The 20,221-nt window shown below is 41.6% G+C and overlaps 1 protein-coding gene across 2 annotated transcripts; it reads left to right on the forward strand.

Moving 5' to 3' along the window:
* The first annotated feature begins 2,041 nt into the window (after positions 1–2,041).
* On the forward strand, positions 2,042–19,913 carry LOC115142083 (protein lin-28 homolog A-like). Of its 2 annotated transcripts, none has more exons than XM_029681553.2 (4): positions 2,042–2,209; positions 4,086–4,258; positions 11,179–11,363; positions 15,325–19,913. In XM_029681553.2, exons 1-4 carry the CDS (start codon positions 2,200–2,202, stop codon positions 15,542–15,544), a joined length of 588 nt encoding a protein of 195 aa, XP_029537413.1. In that variant the 5' UTR covers positions 2,042–2,199; the 3' UTR covers positions 15,545–19,913. The 2 variants fall into 2 exon arrangements, with proteins under 2 accessions (XP_029537413.1, XP_029537414.1); XM_029681554.2 differs by lacking the exon at positions 2,042–2,209 and adding an exon at positions 2,714–2,879.
* Positions 19,914–20,221: the final 308 nt, after the last annotated feature.

Genomic DNA, 20,221 nt, shown 5'->3' on the forward strand with positions numbered 1-20,221 from the left:
TCAGAATTGGTCTGCCTGTGTAAACGCAGCTTTAGTTGAGCAACAGGTTGTGAACCAGTTCAATGTGTGGAGCTTATGTGCAACTGTGCTAATTATGAACTCTTACTGATGTGTGGAGCCTTATACAACAGTTTGTTTATCGTAGAGATGTAACATAAGCACTTTGTAGCCTATAGTTTAAAATACTTTTTTGTGTGTTTTGTTTTTAGAATGAAAACTTTGCAGAATTCACGGTGTCCCCTTAACCCCACTGGAAGCAATTGCCATCGTTCTCTTCAACTACATTTTATGAGTCAATTCGTAATTGTATGATGCAACCTAATCAAGCTATTCAATTATTTCGAACAAGAAACAGCACATTGTACAATAAACAAGACACTTACGTTTATATGGATGACACAGGACCTACTGCCAACTAGAATTAAAGTTATGAACAGAACCATCCATATATGGCTCATGGGCTATTAACCAATGAAGATAACGATTGATGGCGTTGTCTGTCTCATCATTGCATTGGTTTTGGTACCTCGTTTCAGTCTTTCGGTAAGGGAATACAAAAACCATTGGCCTACATAAGAAAACTCTCTTAAGCCCAGCAATCAAGAATACATTAAAACGTTTATTGAATTCTGTGAACCTCAACCTCTCTCCTTCGTTTAAATCACTTGTCTTGGTTATCTTTTCAACGACGATGTTTCAAATACCCACAAGGGGTCGTGGTGATAAGGATATCTAACACAGCCAAATGTTGAATCTAAAAATGGTTTATCTCTTCCTGAAACACATTTCCCTGACACTATTGTGTTTTTAACACGATTGTAAAAAAAAAAATAGCAAATTAACACTGCAGGGATTAACAGCATAACATCATTATAATAAAGTATTATGTCATTTTCGTTCATATCATTGGTATATTAATTAAATAATGGGCAGATATATAATAAATACAACGGTAATAATACAAATAATTACTGTTGTATTATTATATTTGTACTATATTTTAAGCATCATAATTAGTATTATTATATAACTACTAGGCCTACACCACCTCAGAGCGAGGTCAATGAGAGCTTAAATAAGGGGAGTTATTTGGTTTATTTTTGCTTCATTAATCATTCTACAAGGAAAACAGTCAACAAGAGATTAACATTTGTGATCAATCATCATCGACCTGGGAATTCGTTAGACCAGATAGGCCTGTCTTTTCATGCCACAATTCCAGAAGAGGTGTATGCTGAAGGCAATTGTTTCGTTTGGGTCGTTTCGGTTTTATTTCTTTAGGCTACTCTTCGAACTTCCTGATGAAGATTTGACTATGAATTGAGTCAAAAAAAATCCACTGGCTACATCAAAATGCAGTGATTTGATGATGACCGAGGCAAACCTCTTCGTGGCCATCCAGTCCCATTCCCCTCCCCCTCCCCATGCGTCACCTCAAATGACCCACAACTGGTTGACTTACCTCTCCAAACCAACTTTTTGCATCCATCAGCAACATTGCGACAGCAGCAAAGTGACTGATTACGATGGAACACATTGAGTATTCAATATTAACCCAATCACGTTACACCTAATTTCGTCACCCAATTTCGAAAGCGAAATAGGCCTAGTTATAACATGGAGTTGTTTAGAATAGCCTATTACATCCTCTATTATTTAAGGGATATTTATTTAACATAAATTACGCACACATTTGATTTATACATTATAAATTCAACAACTCCCAAATATGGGTCATGTTCGGATGTTGTATGGTGGGGTTGCAGTTTTCTCTGACCATTTGCGTTGTATTTTTTTTAGGCTGTGTGGGGTCGAATTCACACTCAGGAGAGAGGTGGGGGTGGGGGGGCTCAGGGCTAGCGCGGTGATAAGCAGTGGTGCGGTAGTCTCTGAATAAGCAACTCTGCGGTGGTCTTTCTGAATTGTGATTGGTCACTCGACATATGTGGGGCCCTCCAAGATCAGGAACGTGCAATTAATCATGTAGGCTAATTGGGAATCACGTGGACATGACCGAGAAGGTTGGGGTTGGTTGGTGGTAGGAAGAAGATGCTCCCTGGTCTTTTCTATATTGACCAAGTGTGAAAACTGACCAGGGGAAAAAAGACGTGATTCAACTCGGAGCGGGGCCCGAGAAGTCCAGGCAAAAACACAGGGGGGACAGGGACTGCTATAGACTAAAGACAAGCGGGACTGAACATGGCAGATGGTAGGCCAATAATTTGGACTAAAACGCTTTGATTGGTTATTTGGTTTGACGCTGTAAAGCCAAGGAGTCTCTCTGATGGCAATAGATGAAGAGGTTTAGGGGGCTGGGTTACCTTGCATTGTCTTTTAGATCTTGGGTAATTCTTCTACAAATTCTTCCCTGTGACCCCCACCCCTCATTGTTTGGGGCAATAAGTTGCCAGACCCTTTTGTTAATTTCGCCCTCCCACTTTCCCCCCGAAGTTGAGCTTTTGCTTTACAGCGCATTTGGCATGAATGTGAGAAACTGTGGGCATTACGCTGCTCGGAAGGGGAAAAGGATATCCTACATGGGGGGCTCAGGGCTAGCGCCTTGATAAGCAGTGGTGCGGTGGTCTCTCTGAATTGTGATTGGTCACTCAACATATGTGGGGCCCTCCAAGATCAGGAACGTGCAATTAATCATGTAGGCTAATTGGGAATCACGTGGACATGGCCGAGGGGGTTGGGGTTGGTTGGTGGTAGGAAGATGCTCCCTGGTCCTTTCTATATTGACCAAGTGTGAAAACTGACCAGTGGAGGAATAAAGACGTGATCCAACGCGGAGCGGGACCCGAGACGTCCAGGCAAAAACACAGGGGGGACAGGGACTGATATAGGCTAAAGACAAGCGGGACCGAACATGGCAGAAGGTAGGCCAATAATTTGGACTAAAACGCTTTGACTGGTTATTTGGATTGAGCTATAAAGCTAAGGAGTTTCTCTGATGGTCATAGATGAAGAGGTTTTGCGGGCTGGGTTACCTTGCATTGTATTTTAGATCTTGGGTAATTCTTCTACAAATTCTTCCCTGTGACCCCCACCCCTCATTATTTGGGGCAATACGTTGCCAGACCCTTTTGTTAATTTCGCCCTCCCACTTTCCCCCCGAAGTTGAGCTTTTGCTTTACAGCGCATTTGGCATGAATGTGAGAAACCGTGGGCATTACGCTGCTCGGAAGGGGAAAAGGATATCCTACATTAACTTGGGTGCTTCCTTTGACTCAAGGCGTGAATTGGCAAGATGGGTTCTGTCTCTAACCAGGAATTCCCAGGTTGAGTACAAATCTAACGATATATTGTGTTTAGTGTAGTCTCTGTCTCTAAAGAGATATATAATGAATTTCAGCTTACGAATGTACAATTGTGTACAGTATGGAACTATTTTCCTTTTTAAATTGCCTAGTCAATACCAAAACATGCTTTATTTTGTTCGCCATGGACTAACCCGACTCAAGTTATCGTGTTGTTGATAAAGTAGGCACTTGATAAATGTAAATGTTTCTTTTTGTAGACGAATTTACAAATGTAGTCTTGTAAATTCAAATTAATTTGTTTTATTTTTACAAGTAACTTTTTTTCTGTCGCACAAACGCAGCTAACAAGAGGTCCATGAGATTCAATTCAACATAGACTAGCCATTTAAGTGATATATTAGGTTTCGTAATTCGTTTCGTGTTGGCCTGTGTTCCGAGTACACTTAATATATACTCACTATGAGTGTGAAATATATAGATCCTAAGTGTGAAAGATTGAAATATAAGATGGGAGAATAACAAATAATTCTAGCCAGAGTTAGACCTATAGATAATTGTCATTATAGACCCATACAATATTGTTGTTTATGTATTGAAATTATTTGTAGATAGGTCTATATTTAGGCCTATGGATATGATTGGTTACTGATCAAATGAAATCGTAACATATCGATCGGGTTTGCAACGATTTCTCCCCGTTTTCTACCTAAGGGTTATGGATGCGCAAGGAAAGAACCAAGCTGAATGGCAATTTTACGCGCACACTCCTTTCTTGTGTTGTGGTCAAACGATTTTTAAAAAACATATTGTTCGAAATTACAGGAGTCTGCAAGACCGAAGAGGATGAAGGACCAAGCACCGAGGAGGACTCGGAATCTTTCCACGGTATCGGCGTATGTAAATGGTTCAACGTGCGCATGGGCTTTGGGTTTTTGTCCATGACCAACCGAGAGGGGGTCCCGCTCGAGTCTCCGGTCGATGTGTTCGTCCATCAGGTAAGAGGGGCGCCTTGGTTTTCAAATGAACTGATTTACCGTCTATTTCTCACACCAAATATGTGGTGAATGGTGGTCCACTATACCTTGACACAGAATAACATATTCAGGCAGTTTTCCTTCTCAAACGAGCATGCGTTGCTGGCTTACCATGTGACCTCGTGGTCATGTACAGTGGCGTCCAAAATCACGGACACCCTTGATAAAGATGAAGATGAGCAATAATGACTGCATAAAATAAATAATTGTATGCAAAAAAATAAAACGGAAAGTATGTTATTTTATTCTAATACAATTGTTCAGAGAAATATATATTATTTGTTATTGACCAAATTGGTTTGGGTGATGGCAGGTAGCACAGTGGTTAGCTCATTGGGCCAGTAACCAAATGGTTGCTAGATCGAATCCCCGAGTTGCCAAGAACTTGTTCTTAACTGACTTGCCTAATAAAATAGTGAAGGTTTTGCAACCATTTCTCCTGTTTTCTACCCAAGGGTTATTAATGTGTGAGGAAAAACAAGGAAAGAGCTAAGCTGAGTGGCACAGCAGTCTAAGACACTACAGACACCCTGGTACAAATCCAGGCTGTATTACAACTGGCTGTGATTGGGAGTCCATAGGCAGCACACAATTGGCCCAGCATCGTCTGGGTTTGGCAGGTTTAGGGCGTCATTATAAATAAGCATTTGGTCTTAACTGACTTGCCTAGTTAAATAAAGGTTTTTTAACAGTTTACTTTATCAAGTCAAAATAATTGACACCTCTAAAGATTCTTATCAATAATGTAGTCAAAAGATTAGTATTTGGCCCCATATTCCTAGCACTCAATGGCTACATCAAGCGTGTGACTCTACAAACTTGTTGGATGCATTTGCAGTTAGTTTTTGTTGTGATTCAGAGGGTCAAAGATCATACCCCCAAGACATTCTAACATCCCCTGTTATTGGTAATAGTGAGAGGTTATCATGTCTTGGGGTTTATGATCTTTGACCCTCTGTAACTTTCTCACTCATCATTATTCACAATTCATCATTTTGACCCCTACCTTTCTGAGATGCAGTGCCTTAGAACGCTGCGTCACTCGGGAGCCTATTGACTGATAAAGGCACTGTATTATGGGCTGTCTTGTTTGCTAAATGAACAAATGAAGAAGGCAGTAGCATAGTGCATATAGCCATAGAAGCACAGTGACATATGCCTCAATGCATTCATACTTGTGGCTGTCAGTTAGTTAATTTTGGCGACCAATCCCATGAGAGTGAATGTCATTCCAGTTCATCTGAATATCATTCTAGTGCACTGCTTGCTATGAATTATATCTGATGGTGTTTGCATATTTAGGTAAAAAGACAAATAATGTCGGTTTGGCACACTGCCAAGTAGAGATATTTGCTCGATCTGATTGGGTGAGCCTGGCTCCCCATTGGGTCGGCCTGGACACACCTTTGCCTTACATGGCTGGGTTTAACATTTAACCTGACCAAATTCACATAGAAGTGTGAGATAAAGATCTGTCATTCTCATTAAAAGCAAGTCTAAGAAGCAGTAGATCAGTTCTATGTGCACTATTTCTATTCTTCCCATGTTTTGGCGTCATTTACTTTCAGTTTTGTACACCAGCTTCAAACAGCTGAAAATACAATATTTTGGGTTATGGAAAATATATTTCACAGCAGTTTAGATGGTACAATGATTCTCTACACTATACAGTGCATTCGGAAAGTATTCACACCCCTTGACTTTTTCCACATTTTGTTATTTACAGCCTTATTCAAATATTGATTTAATAAAACATTTTCCTCATCAATCTACACACAATACCCAATAATGACAAAGCAAAGACAGGTTTTTAGAAATGTTTGCTAATTTATATTTATTAAAAATGTTTTTAAATACAAATGTATTAATGTTTTTAGATTTTGTTTGTGTGCAAATATACTAATATATATATTTTTTTAAACAGAAATACTATATTTACATAAGTATTCAGACCCTTTGCTATGAGACTCGAAATTGAGCTCAGGTGCATCCTGTTTCCGTTGATCATCTTTGAGATGTTTCCACAACTTGATTGGAGTCCACCTGTGGTAAATTCAATTGATTGGACATGATTTTAATAGGCACACACCTGTCTATATAAGGTCCCACAGTTGACAGTGCACGTTAGAGAAAAAACCAAGCCCTGAGGTTAAAGAAATTGTACATAGAGCTCTGAGACAGGATTGTGTTGAGACACAGATCTGGGGAAGGGTAACAAAAAAAATTGTTTTTCTTAAATGGAAGAAGTTTGGAACCACCAAGACTCTTCCTAGAGCTGGCCGCCCGGCCAAACTGAGCAGTCAGTGGAGAAGGGCCTTGGTCAGGGAGATGACCAAGAACCTGATGGTCACTCTGACAGGGCTCCAGAGTTCCTCTGTGGAGATGGGAGAACCTTCCAGAAGGACAACCATCTCTGCAGCATTCCACCAATCAGGCCTTTATAGTATAGTGGCCAGACAGAAGCCACTCCTCAGTAAAAGGCACATGACAGCCCGCTTGGAATTTGCCAAAAGGCACCTAAAGACTCTCAGACCAGGAGAAACAAGATTCTGTGGTCTGATGAAACCATGATTGTACTCTTTGGCCTGAATGCCAAGTGTCACGTCTCGAGGAAACCTGGCACCATCTCCAAAAGATGAAAACCTGCTCCTGAGTGCTCAGGCCCTCAGGCTGGGCCGAAGGTTCACCTTCCAACAGGACAACGTCCTAAGCACACAGCCATGACAATGCAGGAGTGGCTTCGGGACAAGTTACTGAATGTCCTTGATTGGCCCATCCAGAGCCTGGACTTGAACCCGATCAAAAATCTCTGGAGAGACCTGAAAATAGCTGTGCAGCGACACTCCCCATCCAACCTGACAGAGCTTGAGAGGATCTGCAGAGAAGAATGGGAGAAACTCCCCAAATACAGGTGTGCCAAGCTTGTAGCGTCGTACCCAAGAAGGCTTAAGGCTGTAATCACTGCCAAATGTGCTTCAACAAGGTACTGAGTAACATTTACAAACATTTCTAAAAACCTGTTTTCACTTTGTCATTATGGGGTACTGTGTGTAGATTAATGAGAGAAAAAAAGTATTACATCTGTTTTAGAATAAGGTTGTAATGTAACAAATGTCGTAAAAGTCAAGGGTTCTGAATACTTTCTGAATGCACTGTATATACATTTGTGCGGACACATTTTTAGAAGGTGATGCAAACGGTTCTCCGCCAGTTCTGTTTGTTTAGACTGTCTAGAGCCCTTAAGGCTCGCACACATTGCGTCGAAGGTGGATCTAGCTTTTGTCTGCCGACAGCACGCAGTGTTTTAGGAACCGCCAGCTGTAGACTTCTGACTGACAATGTTTCTCCTCCGATTCTACATGTAAAATCAGTGCACGCTCGCTTCCCAAATTACAATTCAGAAGTGCTAAGTACTCTTGGCCAGCAAACGCTATTTCTGTATCTGAGCCATTAAATGTAATTATAACTCTTTCCTCCTTTTCAGAACCGCTGCTTTTTAGACCATTTATTTTTTAGACCATTTATTTCAGCTATTTGAACTTTTGATCTGTTGAAATGGCCAGGACTACAATCACACTCCAAATGAATGATTTTTTCCTGACAACCTTTCTTTAATATTAATCTATTTCTCAATAAGTCATTTGTATGACTAAATACTTATTTCATTCTTCCCAGAATGCAGACATCCCTCTTCTAGTGCCGCCACTCTAGAGTCCAAGCCTTTTAAAGCATATGTTTGAACAAGTGAACAATATCTGTTATTAACAATGTAACTGGGACAGTGTCCTCCTGAACCCTGTCCTTTGATATCTTACATAGTGACTTCTCCACTGACTTCCTCCCCTAGCCATCAGGGTTTGGGTCAATTACATTTAATTTGAATTCAGGAAGCAAACTGAAATTCCAATTCCAATTTTCCTCAATGCTTGAAAAATTCATAATTAGAATTACAGTTTACTTTTTGAATTGAAATGGAAGTGACCCCAACCCTGCTAGCCATTGTTAGGAAGGCGAGATCATGTGTGTTCAATGTTCATCCATGACGGACGTTATGGCTACGGTGCATTATGGCAATGGGGCTTTGGCCCCGAAATAAGTCGCTGCATGTCAGGAAGAGAACATGAACTCCCGGGGCCTTCTGGCCATTGTGTGCAGGTGAACAATAGGACCACGCATCCCAATGAAGCAGGCTCCTCAGCCCCACTTTGTCCTAGCAGCAATCCCTTCCCATTGTCCTCTTTCTCTCTCCTCCTCGTATGTCTTCATTCATCTACCCCACTCTGTTTTCTTCAAGCTAGTATGGAAATAGCCTACAGTAGAGCTTCATATCGCCCTCCAATGCACTTCACCAGGTTGGTAGGGTTTAAGGCCATACTAGGAGTCTCCTTTCTCTTTCCACATGGTATGTTCTCTGTGTTGGGGGTGGGTATGGATGGACCTGGAGCGGGGGAGGTCACACGTGTGAGGGGAAGTGAGTTAACGGTCACTGGGGCCAATGTTCAATGGAGCAGCTTTTCAACTCGGCACTTTTGTCACCCAAATGGAGTTATGGATGACCCATCGTGTGTCCCAGATCTGCAGCCGATGCTCATCAGTGACCATTAGAGTATTAAGGAACGGTTCACTTTAATGTAATGCTAGATGCTATTGCATTGCTAGTTTTCATTACACAATAGATGCAGTTCTTTGTAGGCCATGTGGCTTGTATCTGAATTAGTGTCCTGGTTCAAATACAATCTATGGCACATCATTTTTTATGCTTTTATTTTCAAGCCTAATTGTAACTGTTTAAAGCTTCCCCTCAAAGCAACTGCACAGTTACACACACACACAGTGTTGTTGACAGTTGAAGCAATATGCAGAGAAGGCTGTCAAAGAAGGATAAATCAGATAGTGGCAGTTTCCCATTCACAGATGAATCCTAGTTCCTGGACTAAAAAGCATCTTCAATGATTGAGCTTGTTTTTTAGTCCAGGACTAGGCTCATTCTGGGTCTGGGAATCCCACCCCCTGGTCTTTAAATATATCCTTAAGATTTCCTCAAATAATCTAAGATCGTCCCAGTCTGACAATGGCAGCCATTGACATTTCAGGAGAGGAAACCCTCTGTGGTGAGCATGGCTGATGTCTTTCCGCTCCTAAATTGGGTCCAGGAACCGAGACAAATGGCACTTGGTGCCTAGGAAATACCAAAATGAGGCGGCATAGCCGTCAGTCTGGTCCTGACGCCGACCTGAGCACGAGATAAATAATTGGGTTTTTGGCTCTACAGTTGTGGAATTCGGTTTGCAGCACAATATTGATCACCCTATAATGGTGAAGTTCTCAAAGGTTAGTTGAAACTTCATTGCTAATCATATCAAAATCAACGATGTCTGCTGCCCGGTTGCAGATATACCATTACCACCAATCCAAAAGCTATTTTGGAGGGTTCTTGTTTTACCCAGGCTGCCTCTGGCATGACCCCTTAATGCACAGCACGTTCCCCTTTTTCATAGCCTCCCCTTTCCTCCCTCCATTTCTTCATCACTTCCTCCCTCATTTTCCCCTTCTCCAAGGCTGTTTTTATCTCATGGCTGAACGTCTCTCTGCGGAACAGAGCTGCCTGGGTCAACTGAGGTGAAGGCAGCAGAATGGGATCTGGGAAAAAATTGTAGGAGACTGTAGCTAAAGTACTGGGTCGTATTAATTTGTCACCAATGAAACAGAATGGGACTATTTCAGTTTTCCACTTCATAACGTTTTCTGTTGTCTGCCCTTAGGTACACGAAACCTGGTTTGATGTTAGCATAGTCTTTAGCGTTAATCTTCGGATCATGGTGCTGATTGTGTCCCTACTCTTGAGCCCTGGAATGCTTTCAGGCTTTGAGTGTGTTGATTCCATTCTAAATGTATCACATTTTAGTGAAACAATCGATCAATTATTGAATCAAAACATGCAGGTACCTATCATTTGGAGTGAGAATGTGTTAATTCTCAACTTATCTGTGTATCTCTCTGCCAAACAACCATCCAAGGAATGTCTCCCTGACCCACCCCACCCCCAACCCTATCCCTCCCAGCAAGAATCCTGCAGTGGTGGTTAGTGTGTTAGTGGTCCTTTGTGATGTAGTTGGGAAGAGAGGTTGGGGGTAGGGGACGTAGTTGTGCGGAATGCAGGTCCTTTGGCAGAGGGGGATGGGTGAAGGTTATCACATCAGGTTTACCACTCGAACACAGGAGACTCACAGGCCACTGTGGCCAGTGTTGGGCAACAGACCAATGCAGACTAGTGGGGGGGGGACAATGACAAATAGTCTGTCTGACAATAAGAGGTTTTGTAGTTTATTTATGAGGTGAGACAGAATGATCAACAGTCAGGAGACTTAGGACAGATGCCAGATAGCTCCTATCTCTGTCCGAAAAGGTTGAAGATAGCATAGTGTTCACAGGGGGTCACTCCTCAGGGTCTCTCTTGGCTGACTAGTAGTTGATTTGTTAGCTGATGCTGTAAGGTTTTTGTGATTGCGTCACCGTTGATTTGGAACATATCACGCAGCGAGACTTCAGTTCTTAAGATCTGTTCGTAAGAATGTGTAACGCCTAAACAAATCCTCCAAGATATGTTTGAAATGCCCCTTGGAAAGTGTTCAAAATGTGATATTTGATATGGCCTCTAAAAGGTTACAGGGCCGTGTTCGCAAGAGTCTCAAAGTAGGACTGCTAATAAAGGATAGTTTTTTCCTTTGAAATCATAATGAATAGAATTATATGGGCAGGGGGAGCTGATCCTAGATCAGCACTCCTACTCTGAGATTCATTTGGAAAGGGGCACAGGAATGAAGGTGAAACTGCGAACACTATTCTGACGGTTCTTTCTCCTGTCTTTCTCTCCCATCCAGAGTAAGCTGCACATGGAGGGCTTCCGCAGCTTGAAGGAGGGCGAGGCGGTCGAGTTCACTTTCAAGAAGTCAGCCAAAGGCCTGGAGTCCCAGAGAGTCACTGGGCCGGAGGGCACACACTGTGTGGGCAGCGAGAGGAGACCCAAAGGCAAGAGCATCCAGAAACGCCGCTCCAAAGGAGATAGGTGAGTGCCTGCCTTGTATATGCACACTCTGTCTGTACATCGAATGGGGATAAGGTATACACTAAACTGTACACACTGAAACAGAAAAATATGATCAGATAAGCAACAATGTATATATTAATCTTACACACATACCACATCTATGTGTACCATAGTAGGGTTCTAACATACTCAAAAGATGGTGGCCCAAAGTATTTTCTTTATTGTGGTTGGATCTCACATCTGCAATGGTCCATCCATTTTGGATATGATTCAAAATGGTGTTTCAGTTTTATCCCGTTCTGGCCTCTTCTTCTTTTCCTTGACCCCTGGCTGTGGTTAGGGTCACACAGGCAGGCTTGACGTGTGACCTGGATCAATAGCTGTTTAATTCTGGACGTCCCTTGTGGAGTTACACGCAGTGGTTCTCTCTTGGAAAACCTTTTCCCAACCTCTTCCACAGAATGTGTTTTTTTGTGGTGGTAACCTGAACTGGTAACATGAATGTTTCTAAATCACTGTAGATGTGGATTATAATTATCCTGTCATTACAGTTTAGAACTAGTAAAATATTACACATTTAATTCGAGGTGTTTTTATTTATAAAAAAAAAAGAAGCTTTATTTAAGTTGGCAAGTGTTTGATGTTGAAATATTACTAATGTTATAAGACCAATTTACAAAAATATGAGTTGTTTGGGCTTGTCCCTGTAAAATAACCATTAATGGTTCTAGGTTTTTTATGCAAAAGTTTCCATACCCCACTACTTGCATAATGCATCCATTTAAAATGCACAAATCCCTTCACTTTTTCTCACCGTAAAGTAAAAGTGAGAGGCGGGCCAACATTGTGGGTCCTTTGTCCGTTGTGGATATTGTGAAGGGTTAGAGAGGGGTATCAATGTGGCCTCCTGCCAGTTGTGATTAGGCCCAGAGTATAGTCAGGGTGAGAATGGAGATTGTTACGGCCTCAAAGAGTCCTGGGAGGCCTGTGGCGCACGATTCACTCTCCCAAGACTATGCTGGTCCTTATAAGAGGAATCATATGGGGCCAACTCCCAACATTTTCAATGGAGAATAAGATAAACTGTTTTATGTCTTGAAGAGTAGTCAGTACATAGGTCTAAGATTCTAAATTATTTTTGTCAATTGCATATTTAATATTCTTTATTAGGTGGCGGTGTTTGCATGGGATTAGAAACAGAGGACCCTGGCACTCGTTTCCCCAGTGTTATCTGGACTCTCCATATTTCTTAAAATATGGCCAAAATCATCCACAATTTATTTTCTGATTCCATCTTAAGGCTTCCGAGCCGAAACAGTTCGGAAGAGTTCGTGCATATATTATGACGACATTTCGTGACGTTTTTGTTCATTTTGGACTTCGGTAAGGGTTTTTTCGGGTTGTACGAAATGTTTTCTTGAGACAAGCTGAAGTCAGTAGCCGAAGTCTAAGCCCCTTCATCGGTGATTGGTCAACAGTAAGGATTCATCGGTAAAGCTTTTGTTGTCATTCAACAAGAGACGACTCGTTTTCATGCACATTTTTTTAATTTATTGAGAAATACTATACCAAACATCTTAGTTGGATGTAAAATTGCACGACTAAGATCTCCTCTGCAAAAATGTCAAAATCAATGACAGATTTCTTGCGTTATCTTAGATTAATATGGACTATTTTGAAGAAGTGTACTGGCTACGGTGACTCAAAATGGACAAACCGTACTATTGCCATTACATTGTTTTCAAGCGAAGGTATTTCAAGGTAGTATGCGAGCACACGTGTTCGGTTCGCCAAGCCGACTTCGGCTAGTTGCCAGCCGAACTGAAGCATGCTGACGCATTTAGTAGGTATATATGATGCAGGGAGGGAAGAAAAACCCTGTCCATTTAATTGATAACAGATGTAGGCGCCCGAGAGGGGTTAGAGGTCACGGTAACCATGGCAGCAGCGCATGGCTAAAATATAGGGGGTTAGGGTTGCGGGGGTTAGAGAGGACTGCGGGGGTCAGAGTTGGGAGATCATTGCTGTGGCTTTTTAGACAAAGGACCACTTCCCCTTTCCGGCACGCGCTCCATAATCGATGTTGAGACAGTTGGGCCTTGACACCAACCCAACGGCCAGTGGTACAAAGAAGCAACTGACCTCCTTGAGCCTCCCCTGACCAAGCCTCATCTACATCATTGGAGGAAGGGGGTCCTTAATAGCTCCTCAGTGGCACAAGCAGCGGTGACAGCCCCAATGCCACTGCCCATCTGTCAGCCACCCCTGGAAGCGTGGCTATTCTACAGGTCCTGTTTAAACCAGCTATCAAAGGACGGCTACTCTTAAGGCTACCATTGACCCTAACCCTTCTGCGTGGACTGTGATACTCTGTGTATGTTCTATGGCGAAGGAATATAATTGATGTAGCTAAAAATACCTCATTGCCGCAAAGTACCGTGGACAAAGAATGAAAAGGGTGATTCATTTTGTTCATTTGTAGATGAGACCATTCAAAGTAACAAATAGCCTACTGAAACATACAGACAGAACATGCTTTTATAAATAGCGTACGTCCTGTAGAAAAGAGTTGCATGCTGTTATGTTCAATTTGCATTTGCACATGGGGTAAAACAAAGATCATTTGCACTTTTTAACCCACTTTTAACCCGGTTCACATGAAAAGGATGGCCATAGGCAGTGCTAGAGGCGTCACTACAGACCCTGGTCCGATTCCAGGCTGTATCATGATTGGGAGTCCCATAGAGCGGTGCACAATTGGCCCAGCGTCGTTAGGGTTTGGCCGGGGTAGGCTGTCATTGTAAATAAGAATTTGTTCTTAACTGACTTGCGTAGTTAAATAAAGGTTAAATAAATACAATAAATAAATAAGCCACTGCATGGAACTGGCCAGAGTTCTTATTTGGCCGCTGCAGCACTAGCCTAAATGGCATATGCTGCCCTCTTGTGGATTGCAGGTGACAGCGCATTCCACTCAATACAAGATCAGGGGGCATATGTAGGGAAAGGAGGGATGCCTAGTCAGGTACAACTGAATGCATTCAACTGAAATGTGTCTAACGCATTTAACTCAACCCCTCTGACTCAGAGAGGTGCGGTGGGGGGGGGGGGGGGGGGGCTGCCTTAATCGATATCCACGTCATTGGTGCCCGGGGAGCAATTGTTGTTGGGGGTTAACTGCCATGCTCAGGGGCAGAACGACAGATTTGTACCTTGATCCACTAACCCTTCGGTTACTGGCCCAACGCTCCTATCAAATGTAGGATCTTAATTTGAACCAGTGTGCTTATGCAGGAAAATAATCCTGCAGCAAGGGCTCCCGAGTGGCGCAGCGGTCAAAGGCGCTGCATCTCAGTACATGTGGTGTCGCTACAGTCCCTGGTTCAAATCCAGTCTGTATCACATCTGGCCATGATTGGGAGTCCCAAAGGGTGGCGCACAATTGTCCCAGCATTGTCTGTGGTAGGCTGTCATTGTAAATAAGAATTTGTTCTCAACTGACTTGCCTAGTTAAAGTTTGATTACAATTACTGGACATTTTTGAAGGTGTTGATATACATTTTTCTTAAGGGAAAATCAAAGTCTGAAATTTCAAACTGGAAATGACAAACTTCAGAAGCCTTTTTAAACCTCAAATACACAATACAGTTTTTTACTTTGCAGGAAAGTTCTCCTGTAACAGGGTGATCAAATGAAGATCCTACATCTGTAGGATCAGGTCCTCACTGTCCATACAATCCTATTCATTGTGATATAAATGCTAAACTGATCCTAAATCAGCACCCCTAATCTGCAACGCTTGATACATATGGCTCAGTCCTACATTTATCAGCTTGGTTGAGGGGATCAGTTTGAGCAAGGCGAGGTTCAGAATTGCTGACCATCACATAATGAGTAGTTATTTGAGATGCAAGGTGATTTGCAGATCAGTGATTCTGTGCAGTGTCTTCAATGTCAAACACGCCATCTTGTTTTTTAGATGCTACAACTGTGGAGGCCTGGACCACCATGCCAAGGAGTGCAAGTTGCCACCCCAGCCTAAGAAGTGCCATTTCTGCCAGAGCATTGCCCACATGGTCGCCAACTGCCCAATCAAAGCACAGCAGTCCTCGCCACGTTCTCAGGGAAAGCCCTCCTCCTTGAAAGGAGACGAGGAGGAACACGGCCACTCGCCCCCGTCCCCCGTGAGCTCTGATTGAACGAGGAGATGCTGGGGGAAGCACAGAAGCCAATCAAACTGCTTTACTGGAAAGATGGCCGCTAAGTTTCCTTTCAACTATATAAGATGCTTTTGGAACTACCTCAGGTTTTTGTAAACAAAACGATCATGAAGAATGTACTGAAGTTAATCTTCTTTGGTGTAACACTCACAAATACAGCTGTATTATTATCGCACTCAGGAAATATTTGTAAAAATGTATGGAACCGCTAATGAGGGATTTAAACTTGTAATGGCACATCACATATTACTTTGATGTCTTTATAGAATAGAAAGTTGTTTAATTTTTACAGAGCATATAATGAGAAACCATGCCAATCACACTGGCATGCTACTATACCAAACTCACCAGGAAGCTTAAAATCACAGTGTCAAGTAGATAGCTAAACACTTTTGCTGCCTTACAACTTCTTGACTTTCCTGATTGTTACACCCCACTATATCCGACAAAGAAAGAGTTGTGACACTACACCTCTGCAAATGAATGTTAGTCTCATGGGTGGTAATGAGTGGGTACATATGAACCGACAGGGTATTGGGTAATAGCTAGAGGCAATGTATTGGTGGCTGCCAATATTGTAAGTGACCATCCAGATGTCCTGGGGACAAATGAATGTCAAACCAAATAGTATGACTTCTATGGCCAGCTTCTGGTTGTTGTTTTTGCGTCATTTCTTTATGTTGGGCCGGCACAATGCTGTCTCTTAGGTACTCAGTCTCCCTCGTGGTACATGTCTGATCTGCTGCTGCTACATTACAACCAGAGACTTAGACCCTACAGATGTAGGATCTTAATTTGATCACTCTTTTGTTGCTGAGAATTTTCCAGCACAGCAGGAAATGCAGCTTGTAGTGCATTTAAGGATTCTAAAGTTTGTAATTTCCACTTGAAAATGTCAGACTTCATTTGCCCTAAAGAAAAATGTATCAACCCTTATAAAAACATGTCCATTCATTTTTAATCCACATAATAAATCACATTTCCTGTTGCTGCAGGATTATTTTCCTGCAGTAGCAAACTGCCTTAAATTAAGATCTTACATCTGTATAATCAATTTGATCATCCTCTGCTTAGACTACATGCATCAGCATTTGGAATTGAGTCACTGACTCCAGTAATCACACCAATACCTATGAAATGTTTCAAACATAAGTAATTTACCATGTAGAAATCAGATGCAAGATTTGAATGGATTCTTGAGGTTGATTCAGGAATCTACATAATCATGCTTGTCTCGTTTATACTTGACAGTCAAAGCAGCAGCAGCATCCAGCGTTAAAGTAGGAGCAACACATTTTTTAGTCAGTGTCATCAATTGGGGCGGCAGGGTAGCCTAGTGGTTAGAGCGCTGGAAGGTTGCAAGTTCAAACCCCCGAGCTGACAAATATGTCGTTCTGCCCCTGAACAGGCAGTTAACCCACTGTTCCTAGGCCGTCATAGAAAATAAGAATTTGTTCTTAACTGACTTGCCTAGTTAAATAAATTAAAAATTAAAATTACTAGATGGGTTTTTCACCTATTTAAGACATTGTCTCCAAGCAGTTTGTGGGGATTATACAGGAACACCACAGTTGTAGTCACAAGGCACCAAAACGGACTGAAACAGGGAGGGACTACCAGAATTTGCCCAATAAGAAATGCTTGTTTGTTTGTTGTGAATCATTTCTGCTACCGTGCACTAATGAATGTCGACCCAGCCCTGCATGGAGGTGCATTTAGAGCTAGCTAAGCCATTCAGCCGTACTCCCGTTTTACAGGAGAAGCTGAAAGACAGACCTCCAACATCCAATTAATATATATTTAGAATTATTATGGAGCCTTTTTAAAATAGTCCTTGTTATTTATTTGTATCTAAATTGCGCTGCAGCTTCCCCTCATATTCAGGTTTAGGTCACTCTGTGATAGCCTGGTCCCAGCTCTGTTTGTGATGTCTTTCCAACTCCTATTGTCATTGTTACGCCAAACAAATACAGATCTAGGACCCGGTTAACTATGATGGGTTTTTCATTACATACCAGACATCAGATATCTTAGCCACTCATGTCTGCCTTTATCTTGTTCAATGCTGTTTGAGTTTAAAGGGACGTAACACCCAAAATCTAAGTTTGTTAAATACCTCAAAGGGGTCTTCTGTTGAGGTAAGTCCATGTCCCAGGCAAGTTTTGTATCCAGCTATGCCATAATCCAAAATGGAATTGCAGTGCTTATCTTTTCCATTAATTTGGGGTTGAGGCATATAGCGGGATCTATACCACCAATGGCAAAGGATGTGCATTCATTTTGATATAAGACAACTTTTGTGGTCTAAAAATATCGGGACAAATTTGATGACCTTTTTAATAATTATTTTGTTCTTTACTTTGCCTTGTATGATTTACTGCTGCGCACAATTAGCTTTCCAGCGATGGGGGCGTGTTGTGAATCTTCTCTTTTTTTTAATCTATGCCAAAACCAATGTCACTCTGCACTAATCATGTAGGAGATGCATTATTGTATTCTATTCAGTTAAATCTTATGAATATGTGTTCCATATTTTTACATTTTGATTTACACGATACGTTTGTGTGTAGGTGGTGAACGAAACGTGTATATATAACCTCCACTCAGGCTTGTCTCTCAGGAATCACAAATCTGAAAACTCAGGGAATACTTCAGATTTTTTTTCACAGGCTTGGAAGGGGCTATGGATGGGATTGGGGTGCAATGTTTCTCTATATTAGTTGTATGTGTGCAGTGAAAGACAAGGGAGTGTTCTGGTGCCAAATCAAAGTGCATGACAAGAAAACGATAGAGGACTCCTGGGTCCAGTTTTGAATGTCTCGGCATAACAGTAAAACTCTCTTTTTCTCTAATCCGCACAAAATGCTTTAAAATGCCAGTTAATCATGAAGAATAAAACAAAATCTTAGTGTCCTTAAAACTAGTCTTAAAATGCTTTGACATGTGAGACTATATGAGTTGTTATTACACACGATATTATATACTCATACCGTGTCAACATATCTAATACCACACCTGCTGATGTTCTCTATTATTTTGCCCTACATAATAATACGCCATGATAGGCCTGTAATATTCCTCTAGTATTGTATTTTACCCTCTATGCTTGTTGATGGGGGAATTTAGGAGAATATTGTTACCATGTTAAGGGATTGGGTTAGTAGCATTATACACATTGGGGTTGTCTCGTCTCAGTACGTGGCTCAAGCATGTTATTTCAGACTATCAATGACTAATGTGACGATCCCCGATTGTTGTTATTGGGTGATGGGATACATTATTTTCCGAGTCACACTGTTTAAGTTAAGTGGTACATGTTTTAACTCAGGATTTTGTGGTGAAAGCACACGTCCATTGATTCAGTCATGTGGGACTATAGCGCACAGAACATCTGTGTATAATAAGAGTCGAGTTTTTTTAAATGAACATTTGTACTTGCCGGGTTTAGAAAATGTTGCAGTGCGAATGTCAATGAATGCTGATTGCCACGGATGAGCTACACGTATACCCTTCCCATTAAAAAGAGACACACCCACGTGTATTTTTGCTCATCTCTGGTTAGTGAGCCCTCGGATGATTCAATTACATCAGAGTTGTTTCACAATGTACCACTCTTTACGACCTCTCAAATTCTCCACTGTGGACTGATGAAAAGTAATATTACTCATTTCTGCAGAGGACATTGCTTAGATCATAACACTGTTTCACTGTTCTGGACTAGTAGAAATAAGCAATGCGAGTGCCAAACTGAATGAATATAATGTAAACAAAACTATGTTGTACCTCAATAACTACATCAGCTAAATTGGTATCTTGTATGGCACAGCTAAAGTTTTTTTTAACCATGTGTGTTTGAGCAAAACTGTTTTTACCTCAACCTATTTTGACTCCCCATTGATGTATTGTCACATTGTGATTTGATTGTTGGTTGTTAGATGGGTTAGATGTATCTTAAAAGGCAAAGTACTGAGTATATTATTATGTCCTCAGGGTTACATGGAAACCACAGAAAACATATAGGCTACTGCATACACAAGTGAACCCTTGTGTCATGTTTATGCTTTTTGTGCCATTACATCATTTGTGATCATAGGCCATTTGATGCAGCGGTGTGGTATCTATGGGGGATGTTGCCTGTCATTTCCGAAGAATGTGCATTTATTATAATGTGGAATGTATCAATGTTTACTGCCATAAACCTTTGGCTCTTGGACCATATAATCTTATGCTCGGGTATTTCAAGCACCTCAGGAAACTGGGGTGATTGGTTGGATTTGTTATTCACTTCCTCAATTCGTTAAATGGCGTGAAGCATGCATTCCAAAAAAAACTGACTTAACAGTTTACTGATTTGTAAAGATACAATTTCCTACTAGTTAATAATAAACATCTGCCACTATTCAATGTGTTTCCTGTTGTAGTTTTTCTCCCAATGTATATGTTGTTTACACATTCTTTAGAATAAAAGGTTTGTCTAGACTCTAGCCTCTGATTATTTGCATTAAATGGTTGAAAACTGTTCCGCATTCATCCGCCAGGGGCAGTCTACTCTTGTTTATACTCTGACCAGAGAATGTCAGCGGAGCAGAGCTGGAGCCATGCGACGAGCGGAGCGTGACCAATTTGACGGTTTCCACCGCTTACAGCCAGACGACG

The sequence above is a fragment of the Oncorhynchus nerka genome, linkage group LG14, assembly GCF_034236695.1.
Source record: "Oncorhynchus nerka isolate Pitt River linkage group LG14, Oner_Uvic_2.0, whole genome shotgun sequence".
NCBI lineage: Eukaryota > Metazoa > Chordata > Actinopteri > Salmoniformes > Salmonidae > Oncorhynchus > Oncorhynchus nerka.